The sequence below is a fragment of the Camellia sinensis genome, chromosome 5 (assembly GCF_055761805.1).
Source record: "Camellia sinensis isolate YWXY chromosome 5, ASM5576180v1, whole genome shotgun sequence".
Taxonomy (NCBI): domain Eukaryota; kingdom Viridiplantae; phylum Streptophyta; class Magnoliopsida; order Ericales; family Theaceae; genus Camellia; species Camellia sinensis.
In genome coordinates this window covers 8,825,291-8,843,466 of record NC_138965.1, presented here as the reverse complement: position 1 = coordinate 8,843,466, position 18,176 = coordinate 8,825,291, and the positions used below count along the sequence as shown (strand labels likewise).

Genomic DNA, 18,176 nt, shown 5'->3' with positions numbered 1-18,176 from the left:
CACAATTAAAAAATTAAAAAATAAAATGACACAACCTGAAACTATAGACACGGTTAGTCTAATTCACCCTTCCAAACCTATATTAAGGCCTTGTTTGGCATGTCATATTTGAATTAAAATAGTCACAAAAAGATAAAATAAATTTTTTAATTTAATTAAACAAAATATCAAATTAAACCATAATTATTTTTTTTTTTTCTCATAAAAGTAAAAAAAAAAAAACACCAATTAACTTATCCTAAACGAGACCTTTAACTCCAAATTAAAATAACAAAAAAAAAAAACTAAAAAACCAAGAACAGTCAACCCACATCCAAACCAAGCTAATTCTATCAAAACCATGCCAAACGGAGAAAACAAGCAGCAGCAGTAGTGGAAACCATAACTCGAGAACCGAGAGTTCCGCAACCAAATCTGCTTTGGCCACCAAGCGGCGGCGCCACACCAACGCCACCGCCTCTGTCGTCGTTAAATACTCTCTCTCTCTGCGTACGCTTTTGGTTTTTGGTGGAAGTGAGCAACCTCCTTACGGTGTCTCTCAAACAACCCCTAAAGAACGAACCAACCAAAAAGTTCCTATCGAACTCGACAAAGCAAGGTTCTTTACTTCTCTCTCTCTCATCTCTTCTCCTTATCCTTTTTCGAATGCCTAAAACCCTTCAATTCTAGAATTGCATGTCCCTATTCGATTTAGACTTCTCTATCTCTCTCCACTCTTGCCGCAATTCAGGTTTCGCATGTATTACAGAGCATTTTCTACTGCAATACACATAGGCCATGTTTGATTCCATAAGACTAATAGTGAGGTATAAACAATCCTATTAAATTAGTGTGTTATTCACAATCCCACCCCTACCCCATTACTAATAATCCTACAAATTTGTTGGATTAATTATCCATTGGATTAATAATCCCAAAACAAAATATCAAAACAAACATGGGATAATTGGGCCCACGGATTAATAATCCCAATCCCATGTTCTAATCCTTCCAATCAAACATGCCAATAGAGATTTCAATTTTGAATGTTGAAATTTAAAAAAATTGTATATATACCATATGCCTCAGTTACGATATTTGTGGTCTTTGGTTATCACCTATGATTTGGTCATGACTCTGGATTGTGATGTTTGTTATGATGCAAAATGTCTTTAGTTTTACTGAGGTGTTTGGTTATGACATTTTTTTTAGTTAGGACTGAATAAGATTTAGTTATGATATTTGTGGTAAGCAACACCAAATGTCATAACTTGCATATGGTACAACATTACCCATTATTTGAATCTTCATTGTATATGGAAAATGTTTGTTTGCCTTAGTTGTAAACTTTGATTCTGACATGTTCATCTTCAGGGACTTATCATTTGACTGCAAAGAAAATTAACACCAATTTGTAACCATGACGGTTGCGCAACTCGTTGGTGGTACTGTCTATAATGGATTGACAAGTAGAAGTGGCGAATGGAACACTATAAATAGGATGATATCAGGGTCATTCTGTTCGGGACAGCCAAGGGGACCTCGAAATTTCGTTTCAGTAGTTGGTAGGAAGAGATTGAGCTATGGTGGTGTTTTTTGGCACTGCGGTCTATCCACAAACCATAAGACAATGTTGTTTCCCTCAAAAATGGCTTGTCAAAAAAAGCGCAATTTTCCTGTGGTCAGTAATCAATTGAGTTCCGATTGTGGTGTGCATTCTTCTTGTGTCGTGGATGAGAGTTGTACCATGGAAGAACGTTGTCTAACGAGTTCAATGGAGTAAGACCTTGTTCCATCATGTTATTTTTCATTTATGGGAGCTTACATTGTAATTTTTCCATCATTTAGTGTAAGTTTTGCTGCGGGTAGTGTGTGGATCTCTCAAATTTTGATTCTTAGAGACTAGTAATCCATTTTCTAACTTTGTTTACAGTGTATCCACGGAGAATCCTAGTTGTCAACCACATGTTCAAAATGTTAAACAAGAGCTTATAATGCTTTCTTTGCCTGCAATTGCTGGACAGGCTATTGAGCCATTGGCACAACTGATGGAGACAGCATATATTGGTAGATTGGGTAAGGAGTACATATGATGTGTAATTCTCTACTCTTGTTTTTGATGGTTGAGAGAGAATTTTAATTTTCCTGTTAGTTTTCTTTTTGTTATTTTTTATGAGGGATGTGAGTCTGGCCAGACCCCTACCATTACATTATATTAGGAGAATCAATGAGCTCAAGTGGAAGGAGGCAAAACCTCAAATAGAAGTATGGAATAGAACAAAACCAACAAGGCTGCACGATACCCATCGTCATCAAATTGCAAAGCATATTGTAAAAGTTGACCCTTATGATGTGGGTAAAGGTCACAGAACATTGAGAACCACTTGGGAGCCATTCAGCTGACTGCATGTTTTGCAAGTGTTTGTAACATCATTTTCTTTATTCTACTTGGTTCAAGTTATTCGTGTCAATTTTTAATCTAAGTTGTCCCTTCTTCGACTCAACCCTGCCCAGCCCTGCCCTGTCTATTTAGGATTGGCTACATGAATTCTAATGCATCATTAGCCACTTTTTACCATATAATTCTCAAAGCCTTTATTTTGGACATGCTCATTTTATGAGCATTTTTCTTGTTTGCCTAGTATCTGCATTGTGCAACATGGTCTTGTAGCCATGGTCCATTTAACACCACATAGTTGGTCTTACACTCTTACTGGATTTTTCTTACAACTTAATGGGCCAATCGAGTTGGTTTGTCCTTCAAGGGCACTTGCATGATTGCATCCTTAAATTGATGGTCATATAGACTTATAGAGTAATTATTTGTAAAGGTAGTAATTGATTCATGATTGCATCGTATTGTTGGGCAGACATGGGTATGATTCCACCTCAAGCTATTGTTTATCAGCTAGGAGGATTGATGTGGAAGCCATCAATTTAAGGTAGGGTTACTATGGTATGGATATAGGGCACTACCCTAGTTATTGCCATGGATTGTAGTTATTTTGGGGCCTAACTTTATGCCTGGATTTCGAATCAATGCATACAGCCTGTCAGGATACTGCATCAGTCGGTACATGCCAATACATGATGTTAATGCTCATGCTTTGTTCAGGTTAACATGATGGTAGATTGAATGTTTGATATATATAGAAGCTGATAGATGTACTACACCACTAAGTGATATATAATTCAAGCTGAAATTATGGCTATTTGATGATTCTGGCTCGTCAAAAAATCAGCTGGTTTTGTAGTTCGAGATTAGTCAATTCAAGTATATTAGTTTAGTTCTTTTGGCATTGACACTGCACTTAGGAATTTAAGTTCTCTTGGATGGTTCTTATATTGACTTTGTTATATGTTTCTCTAGATCTAGATTTTGAAACTTGATCCTGATTATGGCAGTTATGCTATATAGTAAGTGTGTTATATCTGGCTGCTAACTTCAATATGTGCAACCAAACATGAGTGTTAGCTGTGTGTATGTGTTTCCACGGCCATGCATGTGTGCATCTGCGTGTGTTTGTTGAGTGGTGATCACAATTTTCAGATCTGTAGACTTTGTGTTATATCTGTAGGACCTGTGGAGTTGGCATCAGCTGGTGTTTCCATGTCAATTTTTAACATTATATCGAAGTTATTTAATATTCCTCTCCTCAGTGTTGCTACTTCTTTTGTGGCTGAAGACATTTCAAATATTGCAAGCAGAACTTCCACTGCAGGTAAAGTGATGTTTGGAGTCTTTTTGCTCTTTTTAGTTCCACTCTATATTTCCTTTTCATTTCATGTCTAACTTGGGGACAGATTTCTTACAGAAGAGGGTTGTCAAGGGGAAAGTGGCAATGGTAAACCTTATGAAGTGATAAATACACGCCAGCAACTATCCTCCGTGTCTACGGCTTTAGTTTTAGCTGCTGCCATTGGCATCTTTGAGGCTTCAGCCTTGTCTTTGGGATCTGGACTATTTCTGACCTTGATGGGAATACCGCCGGTAAGCAATAGATAGGTCAAGTTTTATTTAAGATATCAGTATCAGTTGGCTGGCCTCTCTCACAGTTTGTGTGTGCATGTGTACCATGTGCTTCTCAACAAAGCCTTGATCTGTGCTACTTGGGTTGGTTTAATGAATAATTTTTCTCCATTCAACTCTATCTAGTGGAATGCTCTAGCTTGAGATTGAAATTTGAGTGGGTGTGCATGGCCAACAAAGCCTCAATTTCCTTCTTCTTGGGATTGGCCAACAGGAAGGGATCATTTTACCATTCAGCTTTTTCTTATACAATGTCTAGTTACTGCAACCCTCCTCCAATATTGGACTTGGCTGTGGGTTGTGTTAATCCACAGCATACGCTAAATAGTTTCAAAATACATTCTTTTCCTGTGCTTGGATCAAATCACTAATACTATCGAAGCAACAAAGGAATGTAAAGAGGAATAGGGGCCAGGCTGTAGTAGTACTGATTTAATCAATCTATGCAAAGGGTATCCAAATATTTGGGGATTCACACCAATCCCCAGAACTAAGACGAGATACAATGTACTTGTTGTTGGCTCTGTTGGTGTAGAAATTATGTTACATGGACTCAAGTACGGTTGTCGGGTGCGGGTGTGTATCTAGAGGTCGGACTCGATCAAACCTTAAATTTAAGGGTAAACTATCAATAGGTCCTAATAGTTTGACTTAATTCCCATCAAATCCTATTGAAAATAAATCTTAGTAAAATTGTCACTAAAAATAATTTTTTTGTGATAATTTTTTACATACGTCGCAAAAAATTGACAATTAGTAACTTTTTTTGTGATGATTTTTGTAAATTGTTGCTAAAACTTACAATTAGTGATTTTTTTTTATGACAAATTTTTCCCATAAGACCTATTAGACAATAAGTCCACTTATTAGGACCTACACATAAGTACCCCTAAATTTAAGGGCACATAGACTTTGCAAAAATATGTTATATTTTTATATTTGTAATCTATTATTTGAGATAAAATGGTGTTATATATAATAATATAACATATAGTGTCATAAAGACATTTATAGCATATAGTTATATACAATAATATGTACATATTATTGAATACAATAGTTATAGTGACATTTATATACAATAATATGTACATATAGTTATAGTGTTGAACACAAATATATAAGAAGTGTCCGATGAAAAATATCCGACACATATCCATACCCTTGTCTAAGTGGGTGTTTGATTTATTTTGAAGAATCCATGTAATATAGTGTAGAATTGTGGTTCGTTAGGACTATGCAGGGGTCAGTAGTGGTTTATATTTGGCATGTGTTCTTTTTTAAGAACATTGTTTTTTTCAGAATTCTTGTAGTTTTCTTTTTTAAGTGACAGGTCATGATTTCTCATATCTATTCTTTTCTCTCCCTGTGGTTTTCATGCACATTTTTATAGAAGTTTTTTTTTTTTGAAACAGGATTCCTCCATGCGTGTTCCAGCACAGCGATTTCTTTGTTTTAGAGCCCTTGGTGCTCCTGCAGTTGTAGTTTCCTTGGCTCTTCAAGGCATTTTCCGTGGTTTTAAGGATACAAAAACTCCTGTATTATGTCTAGGCAAGTGTTTGGTTTAACCTGTAAAGGTATAATTATGTAAATCCTCAAATTCATTTGTCATGCTTCCATGTGCACAGCATTAAATAATATAGAGTGTTAAAATTTACCTACTACACACTCACCCTCTTCTATATATAGGAATCATGAATCATTGTAATAAATATAACATTATATCAATACATCAATAAATAATACATCAATTCTAATTCTCTATTTCTCTTTATACATTAATTTCAACATGGTATCAGAGCAAGGTTGAGAACCTAGTAATTCCGTTTCACCGGCGGGCGGCAGCCTCGCCTTGGCCGCCCGCTGGACCTCTACACATACATTCGCCACTGCCGCATTCCGCCACGACAGCATCTGCTGGTCGGAGGACAGCTTCTCCGGCGAAATCATCACTCTCCCCAACCAACCCCACCCCCCTCTACCGACCGAGTCCGATAGCATAATCCAGTTGCTCAGCCCCATCAAGCTCCTCCTCCGCCGCAAGACGGCCGCTATCGCCGCCCTCGACGCTGGACTCTACTCCGAAGCCATCAGACATTTCTCGACGCTCGTCGATGGCCGATAGGCTTGGAAAGATATTGACAGATTCCGAAGGAATACTTTCAGCAGAACAGTAGAAAGATCTCCTCCATCAGTGCAGGGCATTAAACCTTGTGTGGGTTGGTCGTCACAAACTAGCCCCTGTAGAACCCATGTTTCAGAAGCAAGATTCACAGAGCCAACAGCAACACAGAGCAAAGAGGCAACCCTCAATGAAGCCCTTCTCTCCTTTCTTCCTCGTGTACGGCCGGCTCATCTTCCCGGTTGGAGAATTTCCAGTTGGGTATCCTGGAGGGGGTTGGTTCTCTTCTTTCTCTGTCTGGGGCATTTTGAAGCAGAACATCTAGAGCGAATTCTGGGTTACCCGTTGAATCCTACTCGTGATTCTGAGCTTAGCCTAAAGACAAGACTTCTTCGTAGCTGCTGCAAAGTGCCTCCACTCCTCCCACCTGCGTTGGTTTCCTTATCGACTTGGTTCCGATACATAGCCCACAACCTCGAGTTCTCTGTCTGTCTCTCTGGTCCCTTTCTCTCCACTAGACCCACTTTCATCATATTCATTATTCTCCTTGTTCCCCACTCTCTCAGTATATATATATATATATATATATATATATATAAAACCCACTTTACTTTTCTTTATTTTATTTTATAATAACAGTCAATATTGTAGTCTGCCTCTGAACTTGATACCACCACTTCATCTCTTCCCATGCCGGTTCTATCTGAGGAAGGGAATAAAATAAAATCAGAGGCACAGGAACTTGACCCTCTTCTCTCTCTCTCCACTTTATCAGTTTTGTCCCCCTCTTTTTCTCATCTATCACACATCCACGTTATTTCACACTTTTTTTTTTTTATTTTAATATACATATATCTCTATATTTTTTATTATAATATATTTTTCTTATTCCTACTTTTATTTTATTTTATTTTATTTTCTTTTTCCATCAATATTTTCTTATTCTACAACTCGTTAGTGAGCATCACTATTTTTTTCATTATCTTGTTATTATTTTTTATATTCCACCAAAAAAAAAAAAAAAAAACAGCCATCTCGGTTTTCATTCCACAAACTTGTCATTTTTTTTCATGACGGGATCAACCCCGATCACACTTTTACACATCAACCACAACAAAAAAATAAATAAATAAATAAATAAATAAATACAAACGACCAACCACATCCACAGGCGGGATTTTTCTTCTTTATTCTACAGCCGGTCTCTTCTTCTTGCCTCCGTCTTGGCCGGCCCTTGACGGTATTGCCTCCGTGCTTCCTAGACCACCAAGCAAGTTGCCTCCTCCCTGCTCCTCCACTACAACATATGGTGGACCTCCAAATCGGAACATCACGGTGGCCTTCCGCTTCAGCTCCTTGTTTTCTGTCTTTAGCACACTTATCTCTGCTCGCGCATCCTTATACATGCGTTGGAGCAGAGCCAGCTGGGAGTTTAACTGTTGCACCTCATTTGTCCTGCTCTGCAGCCGGTGCGACAGGTTTGTGACCGCAGTCATGGTTTCCACACATGACTTCAGCGTATACTGATTGGCCTCAATATCAGTTTACACCGCCATTTTTTGCTCCACCGACCGCATCGGAAAGTTCAACGGAGCAAAACCAGAGGTGTTTGGTTGAGGTTCACTGGCCACCGCACCAGTTATTTCTCTTGTGGACTCGTTCAATTCTGGAAAGAGCGTGAGCAGACCACGGGAAGAGGAGGCCATGTTCTGGGTAGCTGGACGGGAAGAAGAGGCCATGTTGCTGAGTGTTTCAGAGACGGGTTGGTTACAGAGTATTACAGAGTTTCTCTCTCAGCAAAGGAAGAGTTTTTTCAGAGGATTTTCAGAAGTTTTTTGTCTGCCTCAGCCTCAGCATCAACCTTGGTTAAATAGCCGAGGCAGCCACGCGTATCGCGCGCCACTTGACGCCAGACGACAAACGGGCGCGCCAGCCAAGGCACTCACGTGCCTCGCCATCATGTCCGGCACACCTTTTTATGACTTGGGCTCGCCTTTTGATGGCACGCCTTTTTATGGATTGGGCACGCCTTTTGATGGCACGCTTTTTGATAGATTGGGCACACCTTTTGAGGGTGCGACTTTTTAGGGGTCCGACAAGACTCTGTAAACTGTCCCGACATTGATTCCGGTTAGTTTCTACAAGGGTCCGACAAGACTCTGTAAACTGTCCCGACATTGATTCCGGTTAGTTTCTACACGGGTCCGACAAGACTCTGTAAACTGTCCCGACATTGATTCCGGTTAGCTCCTTCCTGGGTCCGACAAGACTCTGTAAACTGTTGGCAAGACTCTGTAAACTGTCACAACAACTGTCACAACATTGTCTGCTACAACGGTCCGACATGACCCCATAAACTGTCTTCTACATCGGTCTGACACCGCAATCCAGTGTCCTCTACACCGTTATGACACCACCATACAGTGTCCTCTACAACGTTATGACACCCCCATACAGTGTCCTCTACAACGTTATGACACCACCATCCAGTGTCTTCACCAATGGTCTGACACGACCATACAGTGTCTCCTATCCTCTTTTATTTTTATGTCTTTTCTTGTTTTGTTACTCTCTCCAAACTCAAGTTGGCTAGTTCCTATCCCCCTTGAGTTTGCGGGGGGCTGTTAAAACCTATCACCTACTTCACCCACTTAAACCTACTCCACTAAACCTAACCCACTACACCACTACCACCTCACCTACTCCACTAAACCTAACCCACTACACCACTACCACCTCACCTACTCCACTAAACCTAACCCACTACACCACTACCACCTCCACTTCACCTACTCCTTACCTACTACACACTCACCCTCTTCTATATATAGGAATCATGAATCATTGTAATAAATATAACATTATATCAATACATCAATAAATAATACATCAATTCTAATTCTCTATTTCTCTTTATACATTAATTTCAACATAGAGAATTTCTTGAGACATAGTTCTTATTGGCACTAGCTTCCTGTTGTCCAAGGTCTTTACAGCCTTCCTTTACCTCTTATCTGCTTCAAAAGTTTGGTTATTTTCTTGGTGCTCTTTGTAATAGCTTTATTTTTAATATGGTATCATCCTAGAACTTCAAAAAGGCATGCTTACCATCATCATTGGCCACCTGATCAACTCTTCTTTGGATCAGCTTTCGTTGTGGAGCTAAATGGTGATTTATTTTTTATTATGCAGACTTGTTATAGGTTTTGCATGTACCACACTAAGCTTTGTATCCCACTCAAGTGGGATCTGCTAAGGTGTTGCATGTGATGTCTCTAAATGTTGGACTTTTTCTATAACCTCATCCTAGCTAGGCTTCTGGGAATGTACATAAATGGACACAGTAACAGTTTCCAAAAAGGTGTAAGCTTTACATTGACATGGAAAGAAATCAGTCAACTATAAAAACTGGAAATCTTGAATTGGAACCCCCACTGTATCTAGATCCTTGCAAGTATTTTTGTACATAATAGAATGATGAATAACTACTAGTTCTGACAATTTTAAATTTTCTTTCGAAATTGGATATTGGATGGGAGATTTGTGTATTAACTGCATGTAACTAGAAATCCATCTTGAGAAAAGGATGGGGACGAAACTATAGTATGGGAAGCATATCCTATAACTATGTTAGTGTTAATATCATTTCAGACAGATGTTGGTTATATTTGAAAGCAGTCTGTGATAGAAAACATTACCTTATTTGGTCCTATTCTTCATTGCATTTTGGGGTGTACTTGAATGGCTTTAGGGCACTAAAAATTAAGGTTGTGTTTGATTAAGCTTTCCGAACTCAATTCCACCTCTTGGTTTGTGCCATGTGTTTGGTTACAGTTTTCAAAAATTGATTCCACACCCATCTGTGAAAACACATCTACCTAGTCATCCTCCCGGGCGTCCGGCTGGTTGACCAGAACAGTGTTCATTTTTTTTCTTTGGCACCTGTTATTTTAATATTTTAAATAATAAATATATTCCGATTTCTTTTAAAAAAATTTATGAGCTTTGAATAGGATTTTGGGTTGTGTGTTTGGTTATGAGTTGTAAATTTTTGAATAAAATATCATGTCACATCAAAAATTTCAAACTCAATTCAAAACTCTTTTCAAAACTCATAACTAAACAAATTTTCCACACTCAAATCATAATTCCAAAACTCACAAACTCAAAATACAAATTTATTCTCAAATCATAATTCTAAAACTCTACCAAACACTGCCTAAATTTCTCTATTTGGTTCGCAATAGGATAAATAGTTTATGAGGGTTTCAAATTATGGCAAATTAAATTCATCTTTTAAAGGTTATGACTTGGAGCAATGGCTAGTGCTATCTGCTCCCAACACCGTGGTGTGGCTTCAAGTCATTAGAATCAACCTCTTCACATGAACGGGCTAGATGGCTGCCTACTTACCAATTCTCCCAGAGCCTATTGTAAGTGTGAGCACGGAAGCCTTATGCACCAAGTACGACAACAACCACCATGGTTTTGACATTTAGGCTATGTTACATAGACTCGGGTATGGGTGTCAGGTGTGGGTGTGTATCCAGAGGTTGGACTCATAAAATTATAAATTTAAGGGTACGCAGACTCGGCAAAAAAATGCCAGATTTTTATAAATTAATGAAGTATATGAGATAAAATGGTGTTATGTGTAACTTACAGTGTCAAAAAGATATTTATAGCAATTATGCAACAATATGTACATATAATAATAGTGTTATATACAATTATATAAGAAGGATCCGTTGAAAAGTATCCGACACATATCTCATACCCTAATCCGAGTGTCGCATGTCCGACACGGGTATTTGATTTATTTTGAAGAGTCCGTGTAACATAGCATTTAGGTATCAATGAGCAAGTGAGCAGTGGAATAATGTTTTCCTTATTGAATTAAATTAAGCCATAACTTAGTCATTTAAGTTTGTTAGTCCTGTTAGTTTCTTTTTCTTGGCTACACTTAACATATTATTTTGTTTTCAAAATTCTTGTATTCCCTTATCCACTAATTGTTGCAGTTGTTTTGTTTACAGGTATTGGTAATTTCTTTGCTATATTTTTGTTTCCGATACTTATGTATTATTTTCAGTTTGGTGTGACTGGAGCAGCCATTTCCACTGTTATCTCTCAGTATGTATTTTCTGTATTTATTCTATTTTAAAATTTTCTTCCGCTTCACTGAAGAATGATGGTGCTAGATTTTCTTTGTTTCAGATATATTGTTACCTTCTTAATGATTTGGCATCTTAATAAGAGGGTTGTGTTATTGCCTCCAAAGTTGAGAGATCTGCAATTTGGAGGTTATATAAAATCTGGTGAGTGTTTGATTTTATTTTTAAGATAATGCTGGTGTGACTAAAATCTATTGGCATGCATATGAAATGCGATTTATGCTGTGGCATTTTATTGTAGTTCTGTTCTGTGAGTACAGAATTTTGATATCAATATTACACTGGATCAGGACCATAAATCCTGTTTAAGGCTGATTAGTTATAGCAGTTCATCCTGCAGCAGAGCACTGGGACACTATTTTGTTGCATGTGGGAGCTAACCTTTCTAATGTGTCTAGTGCTGGAAGGCATACTCAAATGGAGTTGATAAGTTCGTATATCTTTGCTTGTTGCTTCCTAAGGAGCTGGTATTGTACCCAAAATCCTTGAAGTTCTCATAAGCATTGTACATTAATGTCCTAGTGGTGCTGCTTCGAATCACGAAAACAACCTCTAAAAAATAGCGGCTAGGTTATGTACATTTTGCCCTTCCCAGACCCCGCTTTAGTGGGATCCTCATCATTGGGTCAACCTCTTTTGAGTTAAATATGTTGGTAAATTAGCTTTGATGGAGGACAAGAATATACTTATCTGTTGTCCATGAGTTGCTATAATTTATTCCTTGTAAGAATGTTCCTTGGTTATAAGACAATTATCCAAAGCTGAAGAAATTCCTAAATTGTTGGATTGGTGATTTGTTTTATATGGATGGTAGTTATTGTAAGAAAAATTGATGTATATTATTGATTGATTGTATTTGTGTTGATATTGATTTGTATGTTACAAGCTATTATATAGGAGAGGTGTGAGGTAAGTGAGTGGTGGTAGTGGATGGTAGTGGAGGTGGTGGGTGGTAGTGGAGATGGTAAGTGTGTTAGGTTTAGTGGGGTGGATGTAGTGGGTTAGGTTAGTGGGTTAGGTTTAGTGTACATTAACAGCCCCCCTCAAACTCAAGGAGGATAGGAACTAACCAACTTGAGTTTGAAGAGAGTAACAAAACAGAAAAGTAAACTGATAAATAAAAAACAAAACAGGATAGGAGACACGGTATGGTCGTGTCGGACCGTTGTAGCAGACAGTTTACGGGGTCATGTCGGACCGTTGTAGAAGACACTGTGTGGTCGTGTCAGACCGATGCAGAAGACAGTTTATGGGGTCATGTCGGACCGTTGGAGCAGACAGTTTACGGGGTCATGTCGGACCGTTGTAGAAACTAACCGGAATCTATGTCGGGACAGTTTACAGAGTCTTGTCGGACCCATAAAGGAGCTAACCGGAATCAATGTCGGGACAGTTTACAGAGTCTTGTCGGACCCTTAAAAAGTCGCACCCTCAAAAGGTGTGCCCAATTTTTCAAAAGGCGTGCCATCAAAAGGCGTGCCCAATTCATCAAAAGGCGTGTCCACTTTATCAAAAGATGTGCCATGAAAAGGCGTGCCAGTTTGTCGGGCGTCTTGGCTTGCGCGCCCGTTTTGTCGTCTGGTGGCAAGAGGCGCGCGATGCGCGTGGCTACCTCGGCTATTAAACCAAGACGGAGGCTGAGGCTTGAAAGCATAACTAACCAGTGGAAACCTCTTCGTTCTCTGAGAGAGATTTCTGAGAGAGATACTCTGTAATACTCTGGTGTCTCTGTTTTCTGAGAGAGATTTCTGAGAGAGATACGCTGTAACACTCTGTTTTCTGAGAGAGATTTCTGAGAGAGACACTCTGTAACACTCTGTTGCCTAGAAAATGGCTTCATCGTCTTCCCGCGGGCTGCTCACCCTCTTTCCCGACCTCAACGAGTCAACGAGAGAGAGAACTGGTGCGGCGGCACTGGAAACTCAACCAAGCGCCCCGGAGTTTGCTCCGTTGAACTTTCCGATGCGGTCGGTGGAGCAAAGAATGGCAGTGCAGTCGGATGTGGAGGCCAATCAGTATACTTTGAAGGCATGTGTGGAAAGCATGACGGCGGTCACAAACCTGTCGAACCGGCTGCAGAGTAGGACAAATGAGGTGCAGCATTTAAACTCCCAACTGGCTCTGCTCCAACGCATGTATAAGGATGCGCGAGCAGAGATAAGTGTGCTGAAGGCGGAAAACAAGGAGCTGAAGCGGAAGGCCACCGTGATGTTCCGATTTGGAGGTCCACCATATGCTGTAGTGGAGGAGCAGGGAGGAGGCAACTTGCTTGGTGGTCTAGGAAGCACGGAGGCAACACCGGCAAGGACCACCCAGGACGGAGGCAAGAAGAAAAGACCGGCGGCTGAGTAGAGAAGAAAAAATCCCACTGTGGGTGTGGTGGTTTTGTTTTTGTGTTTTTTTTTTTTTTTTTTTTTTTATGTAAAATGGTGAACGGGGGGAGCCCCGACATGAATAAAAGGAGTGTGGTGTGCAAGGTCGTCTTATGCCTGGTTGTTTTTTTTTTTGTTTTTTGTTTTTTGTTTTTTTTTTTTTTGCAAAAATAAAAAAAGAAACAAAAAAATAATAATAATAAGAATAATAATAAGACTAATAAGAATGGGCTGTGCAATAGATTAAAAGAAACATAGATATATATAGATAGAGATATATTAAAATAAGAGAAAGTGGAGTGGGGTGGATTAAATAAAAAAAGGAAAAAGAAAAGGGGCTCTTTATGCAGGTGTATGTCGGCTAGTGGAAAAAAAGAAAGGAAAAGAGGGTGGCTGAATATGCCTTTCACTATGCTAAGGCCCATGGTAGAGAGAGAGTGTCTGCAATCCACAAAGCCAACATCATGCAGAAAACTGACGGTCTCTTTCTTAAGTGTTGTCGCGAAGTTGCCGAGAAGTATCCTGACATAACATATGAGGAAGTTGTTATTGACAACTGCTGTATGATGCTTGTGAAAAATCCAGCTCTTTTTGACCTTCTAGTGATGCCTAATCTGTATGGTGACATTATCAGTGGCCTTTGTGCTGGGTTGATTGGAGGCTTGGGCTTAACACCAAGCTGCAATATTGGTGAGGGAGGCATTGCTCTTGCTGAGGCTGTGCATGGTTCTACACCTGATATTGCTGGAAAGAATCTGGCAAACCCAACAGCTCTAATGTTGAGTGCTGTAACGATGCTTCGCCATCTGGAGCTGCATGATAAAGCTGATCAGATACCATGTTAAAGTTGATGACAGATCTGGCTTCAACCCGCATGGTTTCGAGCCATGGCTTGTTCTAGAAAGAGAAAGTATGAGAGAGATCTTGCGAGTTGATGGAGGTCTCAAATTGGTTGAGGTCCGGCGGGCGGTCAAGGCAAAGTTGCCGCCCGCCGGAAGGCGAAGAATACCAAGAGCTTAACCTTGCTCTGATACCATGTAAGAAAAATTGATGTATATTATTGATTGATTGTATTTGTGTTGATATTGATTTGTATGTTACAAGCTATTATATAGGAGAGGTGTGAGGTAAGTGAGTGGTGGTAGTGGATGGTAGTGGAGGTGGTGGGTGGTAGTGGAGATGGTAAGTGTGTTAGGTTTAGTGGGGTGGATGTAGTGGGTTAGGTTAGTGGGTTAGGTTTAGTGTACATTAACAGTTATTCTCAACCTCATGATTTATTAGTGCCGTCTATGGAAAACACTTGTGCTGTGCAGGCAATACTAATCACTCCAAGTGCTGCCATGTAATTTTATACCTTATTTAGTAGCAGTGTAATGGGACCTTAAAGAGTCTCAATTATAGGATCAAGTTTAATAAGAGTGCCCCTTTATTTGCTCCATATGCAACATACTAATGGTCAAGTTCTGGTTGACTTATTTTTGCGTTGAAAATTTGAACACAATTGTCAATTTGTGCCTCATTGGTTCTTATTTTTCAATATTTAAAATGACACGACACAAACTCAAAATCATTGGATTTCATACATTAACTAGTTTTTTTTCCCCCACCCTTTGTGGTCCTGTTCTTTCTAGAATCCTAGATTGTGATGTTTTTTGCACATTCTTCACTCCTCTAGGTGGTTTTCTTATCGGGAGAACTCTTGCTGTTCTTGTGACTATGACACTGGGGACATCAATGGCTGCTCGTCAAGGAACGGTAGCTATGGCTGCTCATCAAATATGCTTACAAGTATGGCTGGCTGTATCTCTCCTTACAGATGCACTGGCAGCATCTGGTCAGGTACAAAATTCTGTTTGTAAAGAAATTTTGTTAAATTGTTATATGCTCTCTCAATACATATCTAGAATCTTTGGACTATCATTTTCCCATTAAAAGTCATATTATCTGAGTTGGGATAGAACTTTACTTGTTGACGCTGATTCCACTCAATACTGTCAGAATTGTCACTAGGAAAAACAAAAAAAACTATGCATCTAAGCTTGGCAACCCACTTCAATACTCCCATCTCATTTGAGCCAGTGTGCATACAGAGTTTAGTTTGTGCTTTTCCTCTGATATCAGAATTCTGTTTCTTGTAGGCATTGATTGCAAGTTCTTATTCAAAAGGTGATTACAGAACTTCAAGGGAGGTTGCAAACTTTGTGTTAAAGGTTAGTCATTGTTGTATGCCTTTTTCATTATGCTTCAGCATTCTTCTACTTAGAACCAAATGGATTTTAGCTTTACTTGGCGTCTGGTTTTTTGGCCTTTTGTGTTGGAATTGCATTTCTTTCTGATATTGGTTCAAATCTTATTCACATGTTTTTGCAGATAGGATTGCTCACAGGGGTTTCCTTGGCTGCAATTTTGGGTCTATCTTTTGGTTCTTTAGCCACCTTGTTCACCAAGGATGCTGAAGTCTTGGGAGTTGTTAGAACTGGGGTATTGGTATGTTTGCCTTCCATGTCATCCTATCTCTCAACTTTTGTTAGTTTATCTGAATGGAGAAGTGATAAGATCTTTCTTGTGTTGTTTCCTGAAATTGTTACAGTTTGTCAGTGCCAGCCAACCTATAAATGCTCTAGCTTTCATTTTTGATGGTCTCCATTATGGTGTTTCAGACTTCCCATATGCAGCTTGTTCGATGGTAAGCTTCTATAGTTAAATTTCTCCGAGATGCTATTAGCTGGCTGTCAAGATTGTACAATGCCTCTGTTAACATTTTTAAGTAAATTACAGATGGTGGTAGGGGCAATATCTTCTGCATTTCTGCTATATGTTCCTTCAATTTTTGGTCTTCATGGTGTGTGGTCAGGCTTGGCTTTGTTTATGGGGCTGCGTACGTTGGCAGGATTTATCAGGTAAACTATAGGACAATTGTAAAGCATAAAGCAAAGTAATCAAAGTTTCTTACTGCTTTCTCAGAATTTATCAGGATTTGCCTAATTGTATATAAATTTAATTTTTATATAAGATATATGTAAAACACAAAATAATTGTTAAGCATGCTCAAGTTTCTGTTACTGCTTTCTAGTTTAATTTTGATGATAATGTTATTGAAGAGCTTTATGCATGCGAGAGATTGTTAGACTAATTAGAAACTCTCCTTCGTGAATTAAAAGTAATCAAAGTCCTAAAAAGTTGTGTGTTTTATAGTTCTTGATATTGGAAGTTTTGTAGGTACTCTAATATTGTGCACCTTTTCTTACATTTTCACTAGGACAGTATATATTTCTTGGTCCTCTCTATTCTTTCTTTAATTTTTTTCCCTTATAGATATTGATGGTTATTCCACTTATATTTTCAGAATATCATCGAAAAATGGTCCATGGTGGTTTTTGCATAAGGACTTGAAGGGATCTGAGGTTGGTGGTTTTTTGTTCTTTGATTCCTAATTCCTAATTGTGTAGTAATACATAAGGGCCTGACTGTAATAAGTTTGTCTGTTTTCTCCATTGCTAGGAGTAGCATTGGTTTCTCTTTATTCCATTAGTTGAAGCAATAAGCTTTTTTTATTTTTTTCTCCCCTTTTTTTGCTTGTTCTGGTGCCATTGTCACTGATATACTAATTTTTGCTCAGCATGTAGGCAAAAAATCTTTCTTTTACTCCCTTAAAATCCACAATGCATTGAGACGTTTCTGCATTTTGATGCATTATATTACAAAAAAGACTTTCCTGACATAAATGTGTCCATATACTGACATTCTTAATTATAAATAATATTTCTTTTATCTTACTTGCATTACCACTTTTTCAAGACACTTTGAGCTTATGATGCTCCAATGATTGCTGCTCTCGCACTAATGGTCCCTCTCCCAATGCTCAATAGCTAAATACATGGCAATTGAATCACGAGCATCTTTCTTTCTACAATCTGGTAATCCAGGTTATACTATTACAAACAGTGGACAAATTTACATTTTGTATTTTCAACTGAATTATGTTTGATATATATATATATATATATATTGCGGTAATTAGTGTCTTGTCAGTTTCACCTTCTTTTGAGTGCTGAATTTGTTTGCAAATATTAGTTTCCAGTTGTGTAATACATTGCATCAATTTACAGCTTGTTGCTTGAGATGGGAGTAATCAGAAATCAGGAATCTATTGCTTGTCATCAGCCACTAGTACGACTTGTTGTCCCTGGTTTCTGTCTAAATGGTGAGTAAATGCAATTTGATGATTTAATCCTGTGGGCTGATTCCCAAATTTTGGTTTCAAATGTTACAGTGAGAATACTTTTATCAGAACCTTGGTAATCTACAATGAGAATACTTCTTCAAATGTCAACTTTCTCTCTCTTTCTCTCTCTCTTTAACACCAGAAAGTGAAACCACATCTATGGTAGTAGCATCACTAATGCTTATTGCTTGCTCTTTTATTTTGTGTTTTTAAAACTCATAATTGATGGAACTATTACAAAAGCGCGCACAACATTATCTGATCATTCTTTGGA

General features: G+C 38.6%; 1 protein-coding gene and 1 long non-coding RNA gene across 3 annotated transcripts; one reads left to right on the top strand and one right to left on the bottom strand.

Annotated features, from left to right (window-relative positions):
* Positions 1-304: 304 nt before the first annotated feature.
* Positions 305-18,010, top strand: LOC114277615 (protein DETOXIFICATION 45, chloroplastic). 2 transcript variants are annotated; one of them, XM_028219524.2, is made up of 15 exons: positions 305-598; positions 1,354-1,758; positions 1,913-2,055; positions 3,558-3,701; positions 3,795-3,970; positions 5,425-5,560; positions 11,168-11,264; positions 11,349-11,449; positions 15,353-15,516; positions 15,816-15,887; positions 16,048-16,164; positions 16,268-16,363; positions 16,456-16,577; positions 17,024-17,081; positions 17,787-18,010. In XM_028219524.2, the coding sequence occupies exons 2-15, from the start codon at positions 1,400-1,402 to the stop codon at positions 17,796-17,798; spliced, it is 1,797 nt and encodes a 598-aa protein (XP_028075325.2). In that variant the 5' UTR covers positions 305-598; positions 1,354-1,399; the 3' UTR covers positions 17,799-18,010. The 2 variants fall into 2 exon arrangements, with proteins under 2 accessions (XP_028075325.2, XP_028075326.2); XM_028219525.2 differs by having other exon boundaries at positions 312-598; positions 3,798-3,970.
* LOC145790413 (uncharacterized) lies at positions 8,666-8,970 on the bottom strand. Its single transcript, XR_014329088.1, has 2 exons — positions 8,910-8,970; positions 8,666-8,867 (listed from the first exon to the last, which is right to left on the bottom strand). It is a non-coding gene; the product is annotated as an uncharacterized LOC145790413 (long non-coding RNA).
* Positions 18,011-18,176: the final 166 nt, after the last annotated feature.

What these genes read in the sequence shown, in the direction of transcription:
- LOC114277615 (XM_028219524.2), top strand. Translation starts at nt 1,400, where the DNA reads ATGACGGTTGCGCAACTCGTTGGTGGTACTGTCTATAATGGATTGACA. An exon ending in AGCATATATTGGTAGATTGG is followed by an intron (nt 2,056 to 3,557) that starts GTAAGGAGTACA and finishes TTATATCTGTAG; the next exon opens with GACCTGTGGAGTTGGCATCA. An exon ending in CCTTGATGGGAATACCGCCG is followed by an intron (nt 3,971 to 5,424) that starts GTAAGCAATAGA and finishes TTTTTGAAACAG; the next exon opens with GATTCCTCCATGCGTGTTCC.